Genomic DNA, 22,928 nt, shown 5'->3' on the forward strand with positions numbered 1-22,928 from the left:
TCATCTTCTATTCCTGCTTCTCCTGCACCCCAGCCCTAGGCAACCACAAATCTACTTTCTACCCCTACGGATTCACCTCTTCAAGACATTTCATATAAACGAAATCATGCAATATGTGACCTTTTGTCTTTTTTCACTTAGCATAATATTTTCGAGGCTTGTCTGTGTTTCAGCATATAACAGCGCTTCTGTTCCTTTTTTTTTTTTTTTTGACAAAGTCTCACTGTCGCCCAGGCTGGAGCGCAGTGGCGTGATCTCATCTCACTGCAAACTCTGCCTCCTGGGTTCAAGTGATTCTCCTGCCTCAGCCTCCCAGGTAGCTGGGATTACAGACGCCCGCCACCATGCCCAGCTAATTTTTGTATTTTTAGTAGAGACGGGGTTTCATCATGTTGGCCAGGCTGGTCTCAAACTCCTGACCTCAGGTGATCCACCCGCCTCGGCCTCCCAAAGTGCTGGGATTACAGGCATGAGCCACTGTGCCTGGCCGCTTGGTTCCTTTTTAATGACTGCATAATATTTCCTTCATTCCTTTTTAATGACCCCATAATATTTCCTTGTTTGTATGTACCACATTTTGCTTATCCATTTGTAAGTTAATGAACATTTGGGTTGCTTTGACTTTTTAGCTATTATGAATAATGCTGCTATGAACTTTTGTGTACATATTTTTGTGTGCTCATTTAATATTTTTGGTGGGAAAACGTATGTAACATAAATTTTACCATTTTAACCATTTGCTTTTGAGACGGAGTCTTGCTCTGTTGCCCAGGCTGGAGTGCAATGGTACCATCTCGGCTCACTGCAACCTCCGCCTCCCTGGTTCAAGCAATTCTCCTGCCTCAGCCTCCTGAGTAGCTGGGATTAGAGGCGCCCGCCACCACGGCCGGCTAATTTTTGTATTTTTAGTAGAGACAGGGTTTCACCATGTTGGTCAGGCTGGTCTCGAACTCCTGACCTTGTGATCTGCCCCACCCCCCCTCAGCCTCCCAAAGTGCTGGGATTACAGGCGTGAGCCACCCATGCCCAGCCGAAATCTCCTTCCTTTTTAAGGCCAAATGATATTCCCTTGTAGTCTTCACCATATTTTGTTCATCCATTCTTTTATCGATGGACATCTGAGTGCTTTCCACTTACTGGCTATCATGAATAATTGCTTATTTAATTTTACTAAGCAATCAACTGTCTTTTGCTATGGGCAAGATGGTTTACATGGCACTTTTGTCAGATCAGTTACATTTTAGTTAAGAGCATCACTGGTCTGTGATCTCAGTCCAAAGAACACCCTAAAGTTCATGCTGAAAAGGAAGGACCTCTATAGAGCTATGGGACAAATGCCAACTAGTTTAAAATTGTGCAGCCTTTTCTAATATGAAGCACCCAGGAGCTTTTAAAAAAATGCAGGTGACCCTTGACCAACACTGGTTTGAACTGCACGAGACCACTTATAGGTGGATTTTTTTTTTCAGTAAATATATTTAAAAACTTGGGGGGATTTGCAACAATCTGAAAAAACTTGCGGATGAACTGCATAGCCTAGAAATAGAAAAAAGTTATGAAAAGGTATCATGAATCCATAAAATATATATGCAGATACATATCCACTTATGTGTCCATTGACTGTTTATGTTATTAGTAAGGCCTCTGGTAAACAGTAGGCTATTTGTAGTTAAGTTTTTGGATTTTCCACTGCATAATTGTCTGTGCCCTAACCCCTTAATTGTTCAAGGTCAACTGTACTGAGAAAAGAGAGGAGAGGATTTTGTTGTTCATTTCCCCACACTGTGACACACTCCACGATTTACACACACACACACACACACACACTTGCTCTCTCTTGTGATCGTCTTTATTTTCCCAGGCAAAAATCACCACCTGGGACCACTGTATGAACATATGCATGGTACCTCTGGACGCTGCAGGTTAGAGAACCTCGAGTTGGAGGGAGATGAAGGATTTGGGGGAACCTGGCTTTTCCTTCTGGGCCAATCTCCTCTGGCTCAGGTGATGCTCAGTTCAGTCCTGCTCCTGGCCAGACCTTCCCTGAGGGTCAGTCCATCAGCACTGCTTCTTGAACAGCCTCTCTGTAAGAACCGTTGGCCTGGAATATGCCTGGTGAGGGACTGCAAATGATGGGTTCTCTAAGCACAGCCAAACAAAGGAGGAAGAACTCACGCTCAGTCATTCAACGGGAGCAAAGGAAGGAGGTCTTGATGTAGAAAACTGTAGCGTAGCAACGCATGTATAGAAGCCTATTCATGTGCGAGCTCGTTCAAGCAATATTTCCTACAGCCAAATTCTAGAATAAAAAAGAGTATGACAACCTCTGGGGGGTGATATGAACTCTGGCCTGTGTATTGTTGGAGGAAAGGAAGCTGCCACGGTGTGAATGCATTGCTGCAAACATGGTAGGTGCCAATCTAGTTTATTTCTAAGGCCACGTATTGAGCAATTACTAAGTTCCCAATGTTCTTCCAGGCCGTAGAGGTGAAGATGTGGCTCCTTTCTCCAAGGAGTATTGTTGTCTAGCATCACAATGTGCAATAGCTTGTTCTGCGGCAGGAAAGGTGTTCACCGAGCTGGGAAATGGAATCCATCCCGGCTGACTCATTTCTTTTATTTCCTCTTTTCTTCTTCCAACTTATTTCCTGCCCGGCCCTCATCCACGTGGACTTCTCACCATGCAGGAGAGAATCTGGGATTCTGGGAAGCCTGTGAGGATCTGAAGTATGGAGATCAGTCCAAAGTCAAGGAGAAAGCAGAGGAGATTTACAAGTGAGCATCAGCCAGGGTGTTGGAAAGCCTTCCCTTGGGCCTCTGAGGACCACCCCATTGTGCTTGAGGTGAAGATAGGATGAGAGGACAACAGCCTGGTAGCTGGCTGGGCCCTGGTCAGCATCAGTTCACTGTACTTGCCATGCTAGAAATAGTTCCCCGCTGCTTTGGGAGGTTTGGGGGTTCCCTGAAGAAAGCCTGGTGAGACATGCAGTGTGAGTCACCTGTTCCTATGGGGAATGTGTCTAGGGGTTAAAAAAGCAAGCTGTCCTGAATTACAGTGCAGAGTGCTCTGTCTTTGACTAAAGCCTTCTTAGGTGTCCTGAGGGGTGTGTGTGTGTGTGTGTGTGTGACAGAGAGACAGTGAGAGAGAGAGAGAGAGAAGAAGAAGAAGCAAGACGGGAAACCTATTCCTCACGCTTCCTTAGAGATATGAGGAGCACAGGGGAAGGGAGCTCCTCCCACATGTCTGGAACAGTGAGCGCAGCTTGGGGTACAAACATGGGTGGGCACATCTCATTCCTGACATCACGGCTCCAGCCCCCACTTGTTCTGAGCAGCAATAATTCTGTCCCTCTCCATGACTGTCTCTCCTCCAAATTACACAAAAGCCAAGAGTTCCAGGTTAAAAGGGTCAGTCCTGTTTTCAATGGCCAGGTGGAGAGGGAGGGGAAGGTGCGATGAGGCTCCCAAGGTTGCTGAAAGCCATGCTCCCCCTCCCTAACACTCCTCCCCCTACAGGCCTGGTGGGTGCTCCTGTCCTGCTGTGGTCCCATCTCTGTGGGTCCTTTCATCTGCACTGGCTGCAGTGGACATGAGTCCTGGATACTGAGGGCCCAGCATTGTTAGTTCATACTCACATGCTTAGCCGTGTTGCCCAAAGCCCAAGCACCACGCTGGGCTGGAACCAGCCCTTTGCAGTCACCAGACTGTGGTGCTGAACTTCGGGCAGCAGGCCAAACAGCCCCTTCCCTCTGAGGACTTAGCCTCTGGACCCTGGATGTCCTTCCTGCAAATGAACTCAGATTGCAACACCCCGGTTTCCAGAGAAGCACCAGCAGCATTGAAGAGAAAAGCTTGAGGTCTCACTTCTTCTTATACTTAGAGGTTCATACACTCTATTGCAAATTTGCCCAGCTCCTCCCACAGGGAGGGGATCCATGCGCTAAGAGAAATGGGGGTGCGGGTGGGGTGCAGTGGGGAGGGCTGTCGGTCCGGGAAGCTTCCATGACATCCTTTGCAGTACAATGGGTGCCTGATTGCCTTACACACAGTGACACACACACAACTCCTGATTCCAAAAATCTGCTACAGGAAGCCCGCTGCCTCTGCCATTAGACCAGTTTCCTTCCCCAGGCTCCCTGGTTATGTTATGTAAATCTCAGTTTCAATTTCAAAATTTTAATGTACATCTTAGAAAGGTAGGAAAATATTCATATGAGTATTTCTAATTCAGCAACAGCTCAGAACTGGAAATACTGAGAGAGCTCTGCATCCCGACATCCCAGGTAGAGCCACAGGCTCAGGAAGTGTGGCCAAGTTTGGTCTAATTGGGAGCCTTGGCCTGTCTGCCCAGCGGGTCAGACCTCTGGGTTCTGGGACCATGGGCTGCCTCTCGACACAGCATGTGAAATTCATTACAAAGCACATGTGGGTTGGGAGGAGAGCAGAGACCCCCAGAACACCTGTGTGAAGGTGTCTTAGCCTGGTCCCAGGTTGGCCCTGGAATCCTGGTGCAGAAGGTGTGAAGTTGGAGGCTGAGTTCTTCACCCTCATGGCCAGGACCTAATCCGACCTGGACCCCAGCCCCTTCTTGCTCTCTCTCCTGGAGGTTGGAAACATCAAAGTTAAGTATTCATATTCCCAATACTGGATGTTTCTTGCTTCAAGGAAAAATTGCTTGACAACCTCTTCAAAAGTTCATGCTCTTTAGTGTCTCCTAAAAAAACCACCACCCTCACCCTCGGTAACCGAGTCGTACCAGTCCTTCCCTCCCAAGCAGCTGTGAGCTATCCATGAACTGACTTGGTTTAGTTACTTTTGCTAACATCTCCCTCCCACCCCAGGCTGTTCCTGGCCCCGGGGGCGAGGCGCTGGATCAACATAGATGGCAAAACCATGGACATCACAGTGAAGGGGCTGAAGCACCCCCACCGCTATGTGCTGGACGCCGCACAAACCCACATTTACATGCTCATGAAGAAGGTAGGTGGGTCCATGCTGTGGATATGGGGTCCAGATAGGCTTTCTGTCCCTAAGTACCTGGAAAATTCTTTAGATATAGGAAAAAGGGAGAGGATACGTGGATAGAGCTTTGCCGGTTGTGGCATGCAGCTAAGCATGGGGGCTCATGTCTGTAATCCCAGCTCTTTGGGAAGCTGAGATGGGAGGATATCTTGAGCCCAGAAGTTTGAGACCAGCCTGGGCAACACAGTGAGACCCTGTCTTTATATAAAAAAGAAAGAGAGAGAAAGAGAAAAACCCCAGAATTGTCAACCGTCTCTTCCACCTGTCCACTGGGGTGGACTTGCCTTGAGCCCCTCACCCACGGGCCTAGAGGGACTCCTGTAGAAGCTGTGTGCATCCTTACGGGCCCCACTCTGCAGCAGTAGACAGGTAGGAGTAATGGCATTAGTAATGACAACATTATAATAACAGCCATCATTCGTTGAGGGCTTACAAGGTGCAGTCGCTGTGCGAAACACAGAACTTTATGCTCAAAGACAGCCCACAAGTTAGGCTTTGCTGCTCCAGAATCTAGTGGCTTGGTCAAGGTCTCACCAGAGATGGGGCTGGGATTCATAGCCAGGTTTGCCTGGGTTTCAAGGCCGAGCTCTTAGTTTCTGCTGCAGAGTGATGGCAATTCTCACCACCCTGGCCCCAACAAATATTACACATAGAGGCGTAGTGTCTAGGAGAGACAAATTTGTGTGTGTGTGATTGTAGTAAGACCCTGTGAGAATTTAGATAGCCCTCTGGATTATTAACAAAGTGCGAATGCGGTGGGAATTAAAAAAAAAAATACGTGAAGGGTACCTGAGAGAAAAATCAATCATTTTCTTAAGAAACTAGAATCGGAGGCTCAGAGTTAGCCTTAAAGAACTTGTCTAGTTTGATTCTTCTTTGGTGCCATCCTTGACAAGACTTTCTTTGGGTGCTTCAACTTCTCATTATGGCAATGATTTCTTTAATGGCAAAGTATCTTTATAGGATATAGGTTATGTGATATAGGCTATTTGATATAGGTTATGTGATATAGGTTATATGATATAGATTATGTGATATAGGTTATGGATATTGGTTATGTGATATAGGTTATGTGATATAGACCATCTGATATAGCTTATATGAGATAGATTATATGACATAGGTTGTGTGATATAGCTTATATGAGATAGACTATGTCATACAGGTTATATGATATAGGTTATGTGATATAGGCTATTTGATATAGGTTATATGATATAGGTTATATGAGATTATATGACATAGGTTACATGATGTAGGTTATATGATATAGGTTATAATGTGATATAGGCTATCTGATATAGATTATGTGATATAGGCTATATGAGATAGATTATATGATATAAGTTATATGTTATAGATTGTAATGTGTTATAGGCTATCTGATATAGGTTATATGATATACATTATATGATATAGGTTATGTGATATAGATTATGTAATATAGGTTATATGATATAGATTATATGATATAGGTTATGTGATATTGGTTATGTGATATAGATTATGTGATATCAGTTATGTGATATAGGTTATATAATATAGGTTGTGTGATATAGGCTATCTGATATGGGTTATGTGATATAGGTTATATGATATAGATTATATGATGTAAGTTACATGATGTGGATTATATGAGATAGGTTATATGATGTGGTTTATATGATATAGGCTATGTGATATAGGCTGTGTGATATAGGTTATGTGATATAGGTTATATGATATAGATTATATGATGTAGGTTACATGATGTGGGTTATATGAGATAGGTTATATGATGTGGTTTATATGATATAGGCTATGTGATATAGGCTGTGTGATATAGGTTATGTGATATAGGTTATGTATATAGGTTTGTGTGAATGGTAAATACTGATTAGCTTTCCTGATTTATATTTCTTCTATTTAGTCTTTTATTGTATCATTTAAAAATATTTTTACTTTGTTTTTGAAGCATGTAATAATTTAGAATTGCCGCCAAGCCAGATTAGCCATTTTCATCATTTTTTGAATCAGTGGGGTGTTTCTGTGTGTTTTGAATCAGTGGCTGTCTCTTTGTTTTTGTTACTAGAAGATTCACAGCAGGGTTTCTTTAATAATAATCCTCTTTAATGTATTTTAAAACGTTTTGGTTCTTAAAAATGTAGTTTTTGGCTGGGCGCGGTGGCTCACGCCTGGAATCCCAGTACTTTGGAAGGCCGAGGTGGGCAGATCATGAGGTCGGGAGTTTGAGACCAGCCTGGCCAACATGGTGAAACCCTGTCTCTACCAAAAATACAAAAATTAGCTGGGCGTGGTGGTGGATGCCTGTAATCTTGCTACCCAGGAGGCTGAGGCAGGAGAATCACTTGAACCTGGGAGGTGGAGGTTGCAGTGAGTTGAGATCGTGCCACTGCAATCCGGCCTGGGCGAAAGAGTGAAACTCCGTCTCAAAAAACAAACAAACAAACAAAAAAAACCTGTAGTTTTCATACGGCCTTTTAGGGGATGCCCAGGGAGGCCAGTTACTAGCCAGAATGGAACAGTCATTGGTAACTTCAGAAAAGAATGGCATATATGCCCACTGGACTCCCTATATGCCATTACAGCTATGTCCTATGGTGAAACACTCAACGTATCCCAGTGGCTCCATGGTCCCTATTCCTAGACTCCATCCAGTTCTCATAACTTTTACTGCTCCCACTTAGTCTTTAGAATAGCGCCATTTCAATAAATTTTTAAAATATCTCAATCCCTGGTTTGTTGCAGTGGCCTTTGTCCCATATTGGGTATGACTAGAGTTTTCCGCTCGCTTAAAAGTAACGAGCATTCATGAAGCTTCTCTGAAATTGCCCAGAGTCCCAGTAAACAGCCCCATAACTGGACTCTATGCATTGGTTGTTTTTGTTTTTGCTTTGGTATTCTCTTGCCTTTACACCCAAAACACAGGGCAGAAAGGGATGTCAATGGCTTAGAAGTGGGCTCCATACTCCTGGCTGCTCATCTTCCTTGGAAGAAAGTCTTGGAGAGGAGAGGTCAGATGTGCTCTTGTCTCATGCTGGCTTCACTGAACCACTCCAAGGTGGATCTTCATGTGTAGGGTTACAGACTGTAATTCTCAAACTTAAAGGTGCAGCAGAATTACCTGGAGACTGTTCAGGTAGTTGTTAATTGTTAATTGTTTAGGTATCCTCATATGAACAAATGATGACAGGCAATGTCTCCATACATGACCAGTTGTCTCACCTGTTTGGCATGTAGCATGCAGCATATGAGAATAAGTGAAACAAATTAAGCAGTTCTGGGTCTAGTGTACTTTTAACTGTAGCAGCTTTTATGCAACTGGCTACATTTACAACATAGGCTGAATCACAGACAATGTTGATAGGATCTGAAGCTGTGAGCTGTAAAACCTGAGACTGTTCAGGCTCAGGGTGAATCACTCCCAGAGTTTCTCATCAGGAGGGCTGGGGCAGGCCTGAGAAGTTCCCAGGTGAAATTGATGCTTCTGGAGGGGACCACACTTGAGAACCACTGCTCTCAACACCTCCCCCAACACCTTTCACCCAAGGAGACAAATTCTCATAACTTTTCCATTCTACTGCCAAGGGAGGCTTGAAAATGGCAAGGGTATTGGTTTGATTTGACTGCTTTTTTCTCTCATAATTACTGTTGTTTTCTTGTTCCCACTAGGATTCTTATGCTCGCTATTTAAAATCTCCGATCTATAAGGACATGCTGGCCAAAGCTATTGAACCTCAGGAAACCACCAAGAAAAGGCAAGTGGAATTATCTGTAATTGCTGGCTGCCTGCTGCTTAGTTTACAGAGAAGTGAGGGTCTCTTTCAGCCAAATGGCTATTATGGAGATATTTGCTTGATGAAAATATTGGGGACTGGGAAGTATTGCTCAGGGAATGAGTGCCTCATTTGCTTCATAATGCCCTGAAATCACTCTAGCAAGATTTCCTTAGTAATTACCACCACTAAGTTTTGTTTCCCCTAAAGCTGGCTTGAAAGAGTTTAGAGGATCAGACCAATAATTACCCTTATCACAAATGGAAGCTTCTCCTTGGTTTTTTAACTGCTACTCGTTACCTCCAAACTGATGTATGGGAATTAATTAAGGTACATCCTTGTATTTAAATTGTTCTAAGACCTTAGAGAGGATAGCAGATTGCACCCCAAGAGAAAATGCTCAGTGAAGGGGAAACGGATGGTAACGGGCTAGGTATTCTTGCTGCCTCCGGGGACCATGTTTTAGAAGTCCGTGAACTTGTTCATTCTCACTTTTCTCATTGGAGATGTGGATCATCTCATCTGGTAGAGCCATTGGGACAATGGACGAAATAATGTCCTGAGGGGCAGATTGAACTCTTTTCTGGGGGAATTCAATCTACAAGGATTGAAGATTTAAAATATAAATTGAATGGCAGCTTGAACAAAACTGTAAGGCTTTGGCAGAGGTTTTTCCACTGGCAATCATGTGTCCTGTCCCCCCCCAAAGTGAGTGACTGTTCCCCTGTTTGCTGGGTCAACCCACACTGGGCTCCTTTCCAGCATCTTCCATCAATTCAAAAGGGGGATGGCCGGACCAGAGCCTTTATCAAAGGAGAAAAAACAAAAAAAAACAAACCAACTTGGCTTCATTCTTGAGGATAATGGCCCTGTTATGAAAAGGAGAGAAAGAAGGTCTTTGTGGTGCTATTCTTCTGGGTTTACCAAGTAAGGAAGGGAGTTCAGTGCCCCTGGGGACTTAAAAGCTTCTACTTTAAGCCAGAAGAAAGGCCTGTAATAGCTCCAGTAGTTCTGCCAGAAAATAATGAGGGGACAAAAGAGGAGTCTCATACCTCTCTCTCCGGATATTTTAGAAGTTGGGGCAGACGTGAGAATTCTCACTATTGTGAGTGAGAATTACACGTGAATGCATTCGTAAAGTGTGAAGCCTGGTCTGTGTCCATACCAGGACTGCAGTGGGTGTGAATTTTGTTCCATGATCCCAGGTATAAGACAATGTATTCAAACTCAATTTTTGCATGACAAGTTACACCTAGCTCCAAGCCTTCCTCTTGGCAGGGCTGGTGAGAAATCCAATGTCAGTGTCAGGCTTTACATCCTGGTAGGGGAGCCCTTCTTCTCCTTAAGATAGATATAAGAGTTCAAGGGGCTTATGTAGTCAAGGGGCTTATGTAGTCCAGAAATGTGGAGTACGTTGCAGGTCTTTGTCTCTCATTGCTGCTGAATTTCTTGGCTCCAAGCTTACGTGGGCCCTCAAAGGCAGGTGGGCTCCACTGCTCACTGCCCACTACATCACTTGGATACCTAGAGCTTTGTCCTGGCTCCTAAGGCCATGGCAGGGAGAGTTTGGTTCCAGGAATCCAGTTTGGCTTTGAAGAAGGTTCTGGCATGTGTCAAGATATTGCACATGAGCAGGGTACCACCAGCCCACCAGCCCTCTTCAGGCCTCTTCCCTCTTTCTCTGTTCATTGGGGCCTAGCTATTTTGGACAGTCCAGCTCTTTCCTTCCTTCCCAGAACCATAGCTTTTGAAAACAAATGCTCCAGCCAGGCGCAGTGACTCACGCCTGTAATCCCAGCACTTTGGGAGGCTGAGGCGGATGGATCAGTTGAGGTCAGGAGTTTGAGACCAGCCTGGCCAACGTGGTGAAAGCCTGCCTCTACTAAAAATATAAAAATTAGCCTGGTGTGGTAGTACATGCCTGTAGTCCCAGCTACTTGGGAGTCTGAAGCATGAGAATGGCTTGAACCTGGGAGATGGAGGTTGCAGTGAGCCGAAGTCGTGCCACTGCATTCCAGCCTCGGTGATTCAGAGAGACTCTGTCCCCGCTGCCCACCCCCCAACCGCCCCAAAAAAGAAAAGAAAATAAACAAATGCTCCAACTCTCTCCAGTACCCAAGCCTTCATTATCCACTTCTTTCACGAAGATGTTACAAGAAGTTAAGATAACAAATTGATTTCTACATACTGTAGAAGTTCAATGCAACTTCGCCAACAAAAGGGTCTTCCTTGTGCCTGACCTAAAATCTGATGGCAGTTGGTACTCACTCTCGTCTCATCCTCCAAGTGGGGAGAAAGGAGCCAAGGTTGGACCCCACTGGAGGTTCACTGGAAAAAGGAGGGAACAAAATATAGATTCTGGACCTTCCAGCCCCAGCTCCCATCAAGTGTGACAGGGTCAGTGTTGGGCAAGCTGTGTCATTTTCCTCCAACCACCAATCTGTCCTTCCTTCCAGCTCCACCCTCCCTTTTATGCGGCGTCACCTGCGCTCCAGCCCAAGCCCTGTCATCCTGAGGCAGCTGGAAGAGGAAGCCAAGGCCCGAGAAGCAGCCAACACTGTGGACATCACCCAGGTCATGAGCAAGCTGGACCGGAGGAGCCAACTCCAAAAAGAGCTGCCTCCTAAATAAATCTGTGATTCCTGGGGGTGGGGTCATGCACTTGGGAGAGGCAAATGAAGAAGGGTAGGGTCAGAGTCTAGAAGGTTCCATTCCCCATTTGTGGAGGTCATCAGGTTCATCCCATACTCCTCTAACTTTCTTCATGGGGGACTTCCTAATACCACAGCAACAAGAGCTTGTTCTCCCAAGCCCACTAATCAGGGGACAGGGTGGGCGAAGGCGGTGGGTGGGAGAGGGGATCACCTGACTCAATTGCTGTGTGGCTGCCTATTGTACCTTAGAGAGTTCTTAGGGGAACTATGAACTTTCTCAGTAAGAGCCAGGGGGAAAAAGCTGTCTCAGTGAGAGCCATAGGGAAAAGTGGTACACAAAGCTCTCACTGAGAGAGAGCTTTGTCTACCACTCTTTGCTTTGGAAAATTAAAAAGAAGGCCTCTCCCCATACCCAAGGCCTAGTGTTTTTCAGGGAGATTTGTTTAAAATAGCTTTATGAAGCTCCTCATCCTATCTCTCTAATTTAGACTATTGTTTCCAAATCATTCTGAGGTTCCGCCAAGGGGCTAGTTGCAGGGAAGTATTTTCTCTGAACTCCCCTGCTATGCCTGCCTGGAAAGACCCTGCTGAGACGTTTCTCCTGTTGAGTTTGTTCTTAGTCATAATTACTGGAGGGTTGATGGGCTCTCTTCTTCCCATCTCCCCATCCCCTTGTCCATGCTGGGGAAACAAGCGGCTTGCGGGAATGAAGGACTCAAATGGCCCTCTGAGGAGCATCTTTTTGGCTAAAGAACAAAGGCATTGATGTCTTCATTCATGGGAAGAGGATGGTAGACATCGAGATGAGTGAGGATCAGAGACGATACTCTCTAGGACATTTTCTAGATGTTGATTCTTCCCTCTTCTGTAGGTGTAGACGAGGTCAGCCCTGTGGTCAGGACTGGGGGAGAGGACAGTTCTAACTGACCTTGGGGGGTTTAGAAGGTCATTCTCGAAGTTAGGCTCACTCCTTACACTTGTGCAAGAATGCAACAGAGATAGAGCACAGAGGTGAGCAAGAGACCAGCCTGACCAAGCAGGAATACTCACTCATTCAGCACATCTATTGAGCACCTACTATGTGCAAACATCGGTGAATAAAACAGACGTGGTTCTCTCTCATGGAGTTTCTTCTAGTCTAGGACTGAGACAAAATAATGAAACAAACTATCAGGTAGCTATTGTTGTGTGACAATCAACCAGAAAAATAGAGCAACATCAGCAAGTGTTCATTGTTCATGCATGTGGGGTCATCTGTGTGGCTCTGTGGATCTTGGCTGGGTCCACTCATCTGTCTAGGAGTGTTGCAGTGGCCTAGGCTGAGATGAGTGTGATGAGTTTTCTCTGCTTCATGTACCTCTCTTCTCCCAGCAGTCTTGCCTAGGCAGAATCCCATGCTGAGGACTGAATTGCAAGGGAGCAAGTAGAAACACACAAGGCTTCACATAGTCTCTTCTACTTTATTTTATTGGCCAAAGAAAGTCATAAAGCCAGCCTAGATTCAAGGGGCAAGGAAATAGACTCTACCTCTTTAGTGAGAGAAATTTCAAAGTCTCATGGCGAAAGATGGATGAAATTTCAAAGTCTCATTGCAAAAGACAGGGAAAGTTGAAGAATGAGGGCCATTGTTGTAATTAACAACACAAATGCCTGCCCAAGGATTATAAAGGAAATTAATGTGGTACTGGGATAGGAAAGATGGGATGTGTGTAGGCTATGCCCCTGCTAGGTGGTGACAGAGAAGCAGGGAATGAGAAAGAGTTGGCCATAAGAGCATGTGGACCAGGCAGGGAGAAAGTTCTGGGGAGAGAGGGCTGTGTGGGCAAAGGCTCAGAGCTGGGAAGTAGCTCAGAGTGAACCGAAAGGCCAGGTGAGTGAAGCCTGCTGGGTGAGGGGGAAACGGTGCAAGATGAGTTTAGAGAGTGGGCAGGGGCCAGATCATTGATGACCTTCAAGGCTGTTCTAAGGAGTCTGTGGTCACTGGTTTCACGTTAGCAAAATGATTCTAGCCCAGAAGAGGGGCACTTACACTTTCCATTTGCACTGGTTGCAGACCAGTTTCCACTCTGAAAGTGCATGGAGGGATATGCTTTGCTCATCTCTCTTCTGGAGAATCTTGGAGTCTTCCCACTCTGGAAGGTACCCCAAGTAGAAATGTAAACCATTGTAAACTGGGTGACACGAGTGGAGGGACTCTATTTATCTCATTCATTACTTGGAGCCTGATTCCTGACACCCAGGGGGTTCTGCACCAACATGAATGACATGAGTGGATGAATGAATGAAAGAATGAATGAATGAAAAGAGCCCTGGATTTGGAGAAAGCCTCCTGGTTCCTGTTCCTGGCTCTAGCACTAGTCATGTAGCCTTGGACAAGTCACTTAACCTCTCTACGTCCTTATTTGTGAAATGAGGTATCAGGACCAGCTCTAAACTTCTGTAAACAGACTTTGTGAATTCCGACTGGGAACCCGGGCTGGGGCATCCATTTTACTTGAAGATTTGGAATGGGAGGAAAATTAGGTAATTTCTAAAAGTTTCACATTAAAATAATCGTGAATATATTATGAAATAGAATGTAAAATGTACATGAATTTTTAAAGATACAATTTGAGACATCAAAGGCATTTTGTGCTTGGCTGTGGCAGGCTCAGGCTCTGCCCTCCAACTTCTGGGGGAACGTGTTTTCGGGCTCTCCTGCTGTGTGGCCTACTTTTATGGGAACATTTGAGAAGCATGAAACCAGAGAATATTTGCTGTCCCTTTTGGTTACTCCATATGAGCTGAGATGACATACCCAGCAGCCTGGTGGTGAGGGTGGTGGTGAGCATGTTGTTGAGGGTGGTGGTGAGTGTGGTGGTGAGGGTGGTGGTGTGGGCATTGCATGCATTGTGGCTTCTACAGGGCACAGATTGTGTCTTGTTCATCTTTGGCTCAGGTATCTCTTGTCTCACTCGCCACAGGTTTGTGCTCCAGTTATCTCTCATTCTCCCACAGGTTACTATGTGCTCTGTGTCAGGCTCATACGGGGACTCCTTGTGTATTGATGGAAGCCTGCTCAAGTTGAGACACACAGGATCTCACAATCTAATAAGAGACACAGCACGTAAACAAAGCAGATGAGCATTCTTTATTAAATGAATGAGGACATGAGCGTCTCAACACTATCTGTCTAGAGGAAGGAATATAAATGACTTCATGGCTAAATGGCAGCATTTATGCTTCATAGATGTATTTTATTTATTTATTGTTTGAGACAGGGTCTTGCTCTGTTGCCCAGGCTGGAGTGCAGTGGTGCAATCATGGCTCACTGCAGCCTTGACCTCCCAGGCTCTAGCAATTCTCTCATCTCAGCTTCCCAGGTAGCTGGGACTATAGGTGTGCGCCACCAGGCTTGGCTAATTTTTTGTATTTTTTGTACAGATTGGGTTTCGCCATGTTGACCAGGCTGGTCTTGATTTCCTGGGCTCAAGTGATGCACCAACCTCAGCCTCCCAATGTGCTGGGATTATAGGCATGAACCATTGCACCTGCCCCATAGATCTATTTTAAAGACCTTTTTTGTGTAAGAATCTGTGGTGAGTGCTATGGTGGATACAAAAATGAACAAAATGGTCTCTGCCCTCAAGGGGCTGACAAGGTGCATGGATGCAAACAGCTGTAGCCGGAGGCAGGATGCAGTCGAGACTGGATGATGATCAAGGATGATGATTGTTGATTGAGACCACAAGCTGGAGGAACCCAGAGGTGGGAGAGAATTGTTTGGCTGGGGGATCATGATAAGGTTTTTGGAGAAGGCGTGCTTGAGGTATGTCTCAAAGGAGAGTAGGGTGTCATCAGATAGAGATTGGGAAGTGGGCACTGCAGGGCATGTGGGCAGAGCCCAGGCATGGCTACTGCTGGCCTCTAGGCAGCTTATTGGGTCAGGAAAAGGTGCTCCCTCCAAGTAGGTGTCCTTATAACACCTGGCTGGATTTCAGTCCCACCTTGCCCCTCAGCCAGGTGCCCCTGAGCAGCACACAGCTTGCATAACCATTTGGTGGCCCTGAGCACAGGGTCCAGGAAGCAAAGCTGGGAGGGTGCTGGGTTGAAGATGTATCATGGAAGGCTGGAATGTGGACTCTTTACTGCAGTCTCATAAGCGCCACTCCCCACCCACCCCTGGCTGATTTAGATGCCCCTTCTCTGGCTCTCCTTCCATTCTGCTCATACCTCTGTCTGTGAATGCTGCACTGTATCGAAACAATTGTTTATGTGTCTTTGTCTCTCACTAGGCTGTAAAACTCCTTAAAAAGGAGAGATAGTGTCTTGTGGGGTTTTGTGTCTCAGGGCTAGACACAGCATGGGCTTGCAGTTCGTATGCTGGATGTCTGAAGAGCTTCAGCACACTGGAAATCAGGAGCTGGGGAGTGAGGACGAGTTAAGAAGTGGTTGCTGTGGTCTCCGTCAAGAGGAAGGTGTGGATTAGGAGGGTGGTGGTGGGTTCAGAGGAAAGAGGAGAGATGCTGGAGGCAGGTGGATAGGACCCGATTGAAATGGGGTGATGTGGGGGAAGAAATTAAAGAAGACCCAGAGATTTTGATCCTCCTAAGATAAGGGTGATGTTATGAAAGAGGACTGGATTTTGTGTTAGCAGTTGGGGAGGCACCAGGGAGGTTTGGAGTCCCAGACGAAAATGTATACACCATTCATGTAATCAACATTTATGGAGTTTCTTTCTTTCTTTCTTTTCTTTTTTTTTTTTTTGAGACAGAGTCTCAGGCTGGAGTGCAGTAGCACCATCCTGGCTCAATACAACCTCAGCCTTCCAAGTTCAAGCCATTCCCCTGCCTCAGCCTCCCAAGTTCAAGCCATTCCCCTGCCTCAGCCTCCCCAGTAGCTGGGATTACAGGCACCCACCACCACGCCTGGCTAATTTTTGTATTTTCAGTAGAGACAGGGTTTCACCATGTTGGCCAGGCTGGTCTCGAACACCTGACCTCAAGTGATCCGCTAGCCTCGGCCTCCCAAAGTGCTGGGATTACAGGTGTGAGCCACTGTGCCTGGCCTTGGAGCTCTTATGTACCAGACACTGGGAGCCTGCAAAGCTCCTCAAGGAGTTCCAGACTAGGAAAGAGACAGACACACTGTACAACTCACTGACACAGAGGGTATCAGGACTCATAGCAGAGCAAGCAGAACAGAAGGAGAATGTCAAGGAGGAAGTGATGGATCCTATCTGGAGGCATCGGGGAAACTGGACCTCAAAGATTGAGTATAATTTTCCAAGTGGAAGGCAGAGAGCTGTGGTTAATAATTATAGTTCCCCCTTCTTCCAGAAGGGATTTGAGGCAGCTCATAATACTATAATACCATATGATGGAATGTCTAAAATGATAGATTGAAAACTAATTTTAGACAGTAGTTTGTACACAGGGAACCGTGGATGACTGGGTTATCAAAACTGAATGTTACATTTTTTTTTAAGCATTAAATTTTGCTCTGAAATTCCTGACAACTACCAAGCAAACAGAGAGACAGATTGGTTTTAGAATTTTACTGTGTCTGGTTGGGTGCAGTGGCTCACGCCTGTAATCCCAGCACTTTGGGAGGCAGAGGTGGGCTGGTCATGAGGTCAGGAAATTGAGGCATCCTGGCTAACCCAGTGAAACCCTGTCTCTACTAAAAATACAAAAATTAGCCGGGCGTGGTGGCAGGCGCCTGTAGTCCCAGCTACTCAGGCGGCTGAGACAGGAGAATCGCTTGAACCCGGGAGGCAGAAGTTGCAGCGAGCTGAGATCGCGCCACTGCACTTCAGCCTGGGCAACAATTTTACAGTGTCATGAAGTCAAGCATTCAAGTCCTTTTTTACCTGGATCCTCCCCCTACTCCTAAGTCCCAACACGAAGTTGAAAATGTGCTTCTGGAGAGGGAGATTTCTAATCCATTCCTGTTCTAGGCATAACGGATGCAGAAGTGAATAAGATCATTAAGTCTTATTTCATCGAGTTTGCATTTTAGCTGGGGGTGCGGGGACAGGCAGTAGATAATAAATAAGTGCTCTGAAGGAAAGGAAAGTAGGTTCGAGTAACTCTGAATTAAGGAAGGGGAGTAATTTTAGATGGGTTCATTGATCCAGAATTGACTGTTGAAGATGTGACAGTGGATGGAACTTGAGGGCCAGAGAGTTGATGGACAGAGAAAAGAAGGCTAAGAGGGAAGCTTGGACGAGGCCACATTTTAAAGGTGTAAGAGGAGAGAGAAGAGTTAAGAACGGAGTGGCAGAGCTGTTAGGACGCCTCCCTGAGAAGATGGGTGGGGGATACGGGTGGGTGGCCAGCAGCGTTGAGCAGAGACAGTGCCTACTGGATAGTCCCTGGGCACCCTTCCACTTCCTAGCCACCCTGCAATTAGCTGGGGCCACATGTCTAGTTGTGGCCAATAGACATGGGCTCTGCTGAGGTGGATCAGAGCCTGGGGCTCCACCTCCATCTCATCCCCTGCTGTGGACCTGGGAGTCCCTCCTGGCCCACACAGGACTTTATGTGAACAAAAAACCAGACCTTTATTATAAGAAGTCACGGAGAGTTTGGAGTTGCTGTAGCATAGCCCATCCTGCCCTGCCGAATCAAGAAGTTGAGCATGTCAAGGACTGGCAGAGGCCACTGGATTTAGCAGTAAGGAAATCACTGGGGATTTTGAGTAGGTGATTTCAGCAGAATAGTGAAGGAAGAAGTCACTTTTATGGGAATAAAGGAGAAGATGTTGGAAGTAAGGAGAGTGAGCTGTGTGTGTAGATTACCATTTCAAGTAGTTTGGGAGGAAGGCGAGAGATATAGTGGTAACTTAGATAATGGAGGGTTGAGAGGAGGCATTTCCAAAGGACAGCGTGAGGTGGGGGTGTTTGCCAAATGAGGGGATGATCCTGGGGAGGTGGGGAGATAAAATAAAGAATAATTGATAAGAGAAAGCCTGGAAAAAATTGGAGGGGATCAGACCAAAGCCAAGATTGGTTTTGGAGAGGAATAGTTTACTCTCTGATGTTGCAACTCAGAGAGATTTGGAAGTGGAAGGGAAGGAAGCTGAAGGCTAAGTTAAGGTAAGATCAATTTTAATGATTAGGGAATATTTGAGGCATTTGCTGAGAGCATTGCAGGAGGAGGGCAGTGTGGCTACAGAAGCAAGGCCATGTGACTGCAGGAGAAGTCCCTGAAGTGTTGAACCAAACAAGTGCTTGACAATCACTGTGAGGCAGTGATGATGGATGCTGAACCAAACAGTTGAGTAGAAGGTTGTCAAGCTATGAGAGGGAAGAAGTGTCTCCTCTCCTTATATGGAACTTTCTGTACGTTCAAAGGTGGCATAGAGAGAGATGTACATTCCATGATAGTCCTTGGTCAGGCAAGCAGCCATTCAGGAAAACTTTGGAATTCCGAGCAACTTTGTCAATGGGAAATGCTGTGGGATGGCCACAGGAAAGAGGGAGGTGTTGTCTTCCAGCAGTCATTGACTACTTTCGATGCAGAACTTTAAGAAACCCGCTTGCTATCAGCTTCCAGTCAGAACAGCACTTGTAAAGGGTTGATCCTTAAACATCGCTAAATGAACACATCTCTGTCTTGTGGTTCCAGGAATTTTAATCCTTGAAGCTAGATGGTATGAGAACAGCTTTTTTTCTGAAGCCAGGCTTGAATGGTAGGGGAAGGAATGTGGACTTTGGGGTTAGGCAGACATAGTTTTGATATTTTAGCTGGGTGGCTTTGACCTTCAACCTGTCTGAAGTTATCATTTCTCTTAGAATGTTATTGATAGTAGAGAGTGTCTGGCTTAGGGTGGATGCTCAGAAATAGCTCTCTCTCTCTTTCCTCCCCCTTTCTTTCTGCCCTCTTCTCTCACTCTCTCTTTCTTGCTCACTCTCTTGCTTCTTGTAATCTGCCAAGGCTGGGATCCAGAGTTCCAGCTTCTGTGAATAGATGGGTCAGGCTCTGATAACAGTTTTCCTCTATCTGTTATGACCACTCAACATTCAACAGAGATATTCAGCACCTGTTACATGCCCAGCATCCTGCTAAGTGCTTGGGATCACCAGTGAGCAAGAGAGACACCCTTGCGGCATTTGCTGTTCAACAGGAGAGACAATTAAACCAAATGGTGTGATATTATAGGGAAGCCACATAATGTTTTGGGAAGGGTTGGCAAGGACTGCTAGCCTGATGAAGGCAGTGGAGACTTGGGGAGATCAGCAGAGGCTAAAGCAGAGGGGTGGGCAGGGCCAGGCAGGGCAGTTCGTTGGTGATCAGGACCAGTGGCCAACCGGGACCATCCATCCTGGAAAGCTCTATGCAGCTCCTAGGGACTCAGGGCTGTGTGCATTTGTGTGGCTTCACCATGATCTCAACTCCAGGTATCAGCTCTTTTCCACCTTACACCTCCCTCTCCCCAACATCAGTGTATGCCAGTGCTCTGCTTTCCAACCCTGGAGTCCACCAGGAAATTCTCATGTTTGGTAGTGAAGGGACTGCAGGTTCTGAGGGCTTGCAAGAGCATCTGTGGCTGCTGCTATTGTTCCAGCAGGTGGCAGCTTCTCCTGCTAATGTTTAAACTATGTGTCCCACAGGGCCCATTGAAATCCCAAATAGCATAAAAAATAAACATTTATTTGGACAATATTAACGATATATTTAAATCATTATGAAAATCTCTATTATGCCATGTCCTTAGACACCTTTGAATTCCTTAATGTTATATTTTAAAAAACTTAACAAACCCCTCTATCCATGGGGTGTATAGCTTGTGCTAGGATATAAGTTATTCTGTAGGTAGAGAAAAGGCTGCTTTCATTGTGAATATTAAGTAAAAATATAAGGGCCAGGGACAAAATATGAGTAAAGACCTAAGACAATTCTTGGCCTATTATAAGCCCTCAACGAACACTAGCTGCTATCATCATCATCACCACCATCATCATTGTCACCACCTTCATTGCCATCACTATCACCATTATCACCATCACCACCATTACCACCATCAACATCACTACCATTACCACCATCACCATCACTATCACCATCATACCATCATCACTATCATCATCATCATCACTATCATCATCACCATCAACACCACCACCACTACTGTCATCACCATCACCACCATATCATTATTATCATCACCGCCATCCTCACCATCACCATCACCATTAATACACAATCATCATCATTATCACTATCATCATCACCATCAACATCACCACCACTACCATCATCACCATCATCACCATATCATTATTATTATCATCACCACCATCCTCACCATCACCATCACCATTAATACACCATCATCATCATCATCACCTAGTAGCTTCAGTCTTAGAGTAAGCTTGTGCTTTCTTCTAGCTGTTGGTGTTGTCCAATATAGTAAATCATTATTCTTTATTTAAGGCATTTCCTGAGAGATATTTAAAACATTGTCATCTCAAACCATCTATCTTCTCTGTTCTTTGAGAATTTTGCAGTGCGGTCCTCCAGCTCTCCAGAGAACGTTAGGATATATTTGAGGGGAGGAGGGGGAGAAGTTGATGTCATGTCCTCTGTCTGCAGCTTCTAGTAGAGGACTGACCAGCAACAGTGTAGTGACTGGTCAATCCTGTAGTCTGGAGTTTCATGGCTGAAGTAAGGGTCGTTGCTAACTGAGAAGGTCTTGTGCTAGACTGTGTCAAATGGGATGACCAGTATGGGGTCATGCCATGTGTTCACCCATGGCAGAGTTTTCCCCATGGGGCTAACTTTGCACATTTGCTTGGGGGCGGTGGGGAAGGGGAGAGTGGGAAGGCACTGGAAGAGGGGACTTTGCACACTGCATGCTGCACCTAAATGTGGCCCTCTGCTCACCTTCCTGCTCCCAGGAAGTGGGAGTTCAGGTGCCCCCAAGGTCTCCTTCAAATTCTCAACCACATTCCGAGGACAGAAAATGAATTTCATCTCTATGCATTACCTGCTTTGCCATTCATTAAAATGCCTGTGATTGTGTTCTCATGTAAATGTACCTGTTTCATTTCATACTCCTTTACTCCCTTCTCTTGGTTCCCTTGTACAATAAAAGAGCAGCATGAAACAAAAGAATGCTAAGCTCTCCTTCACTGTCTCTGTGGTGTCACATTTCTTTGCCATGTGTCATGCATGCCACTGCTTTGCTGCTTCACACCAATGGTAGGTGGAGCATGGGCTGGAGGGGCTGGGTCTCCAAGCAGAGCCCCAGGCTCCATGGGAGGGACCAAGGTGGGGAATTGTGGGAGCGGGTGGAAAAGGCATCTGCTTAGATTGTCCAGGACCAGTAAAGCTAATGGTCATTTGCCCAGAAGAAAGGACCATCTCAGGCCAGGTAAGTGGCCATCTTCCTCACCTGTCTGTCATCCATCCCAGAAAAGAGAAGATGCTAGGGGAGGAGTGGAGCCAGAGATGGACCGAGAGAGGTAGGAGGGTGGGAGGAGGGGAGCCAGAGATGGACCGAGAGAGGTAGGAGGGTGGGAGGAGGGCACAGAGTTGGGGGAGGGCATAGAGTTGGGGGAGGGCATATAGAGAGGCTGATCTGGTCACAAACTATGAGTTTTGTCAAGTTGCATCATATCCATGAGCCTCAGTTGTCTTATCTGTATAGTGGGATGATAGAAGTTTATCACAAATTCTGAGGAAGTGGAATGGAAGTTAATTCTGTATCTCTCTTGACAAAGCCGAGTTCCTAGTTTTGGTATTTTTGGATGGCAATGTGAATCAGTAAGGAAAGCAAGGCCCTTTGGGTCACACAGACCTGGCCTCAGGTTCTCATTTAGTCACTGCTTCGGTTTTCTATTGCTGCATAACAATGACCACAAGCACCAGCCAGGTATGAGCTCAGTTTTCCAGGAGACATTTGGCTGATGTCTTGTTCAAGGGGCTGTAAGGGAATTCCATAAACTAGGGAACTTATCAACAACAAACACTTCCTGCGATTCTGAAGGCTGGGATGTCCACGATGGAGGCCCCAACAGATTCGGGGTCTGGTGGAGTCCCACTTTGTGGTTCATAGATGGAGTCTCTTCACTGTGTCTTCCCACGGTGGAAGGGCCAACCTAGTGCCCTGGGGTCTATTTCATAAGGATACTGATCCTTTTCACAAGGGCTCTGCCCTCATGACTAATCACCTCCCAAAGACCCCGCTTCCTAATACTATCACCTGCAAGGGGAAGGCCTCCAACATATACATTTTGTGGAGGACACAAATCTTAGACAGCGCAGCTGGGTTCTCAGCTCAGGGTCTCACATTCAAGGTGTCAGCCAGGCTGACAGGGTTCTCATCTGGATGCTTCTAAGAAGAATCTGCTTCCTAGCTCATTTGGGTTGCTGGCAGGATTCAGTTCCTCGTTTAAGACTCAGGTCACTGTCTTCTTGCTGGCCATCAGCTGGGAGCTGCTCTCAGCAGCTGGGGGCCACCTGCATTCCTTGAGATGTGCCCCCTCCAT

At 46.0% G+C, this 22,928-nt stretch overlaps 1 protein-coding gene across 2 annotated transcripts in view; it reads left to right on the forward strand.

Annotated features, from left to right (window-relative positions):
* Nucleotides 1-22,928, forward strand: part of RGS9 (regulator of G protein signaling 9) — a 90,583-nt gene that overhangs the window by 62,146 nt on the left and 5,509 nt on the right. For both annotated transcript variants that reach the window (XM_003812348.4, XM_008964732.4), the window contains exons 14-17: nucleotides 2,688-2,775; nucleotides 4,842-4,980; nucleotides 8,695-8,780; nucleotides 11,255-11,372. In XM_003812348.4, coding sequence (XP_003812396.1) covers nucleotides 2,688-2,775; nucleotides 4,842-4,980; nucleotides 8,695-8,780; nucleotides 11,255-11,372 — 431 coding nt within the window. The remainder of the gene's footprint in view (nucleotides 1-2,687; nucleotides 2,776-4,841; nucleotides 4,981-8,694; nucleotides 8,781-11,254; nucleotides 11,373-22,928) is intronic.

The sequence above is a fragment of the Pan paniscus genome, chromosome 19 (genome assembly GCF_029289425.2).
Source record: "Pan paniscus chromosome 19, NHGRI_mPanPan1-v2.0_pri, whole genome shotgun sequence".
NCBI lineage: Eukaryota > Metazoa > Chordata > Mammalia > Primates > Hominidae > Pan > Pan paniscus.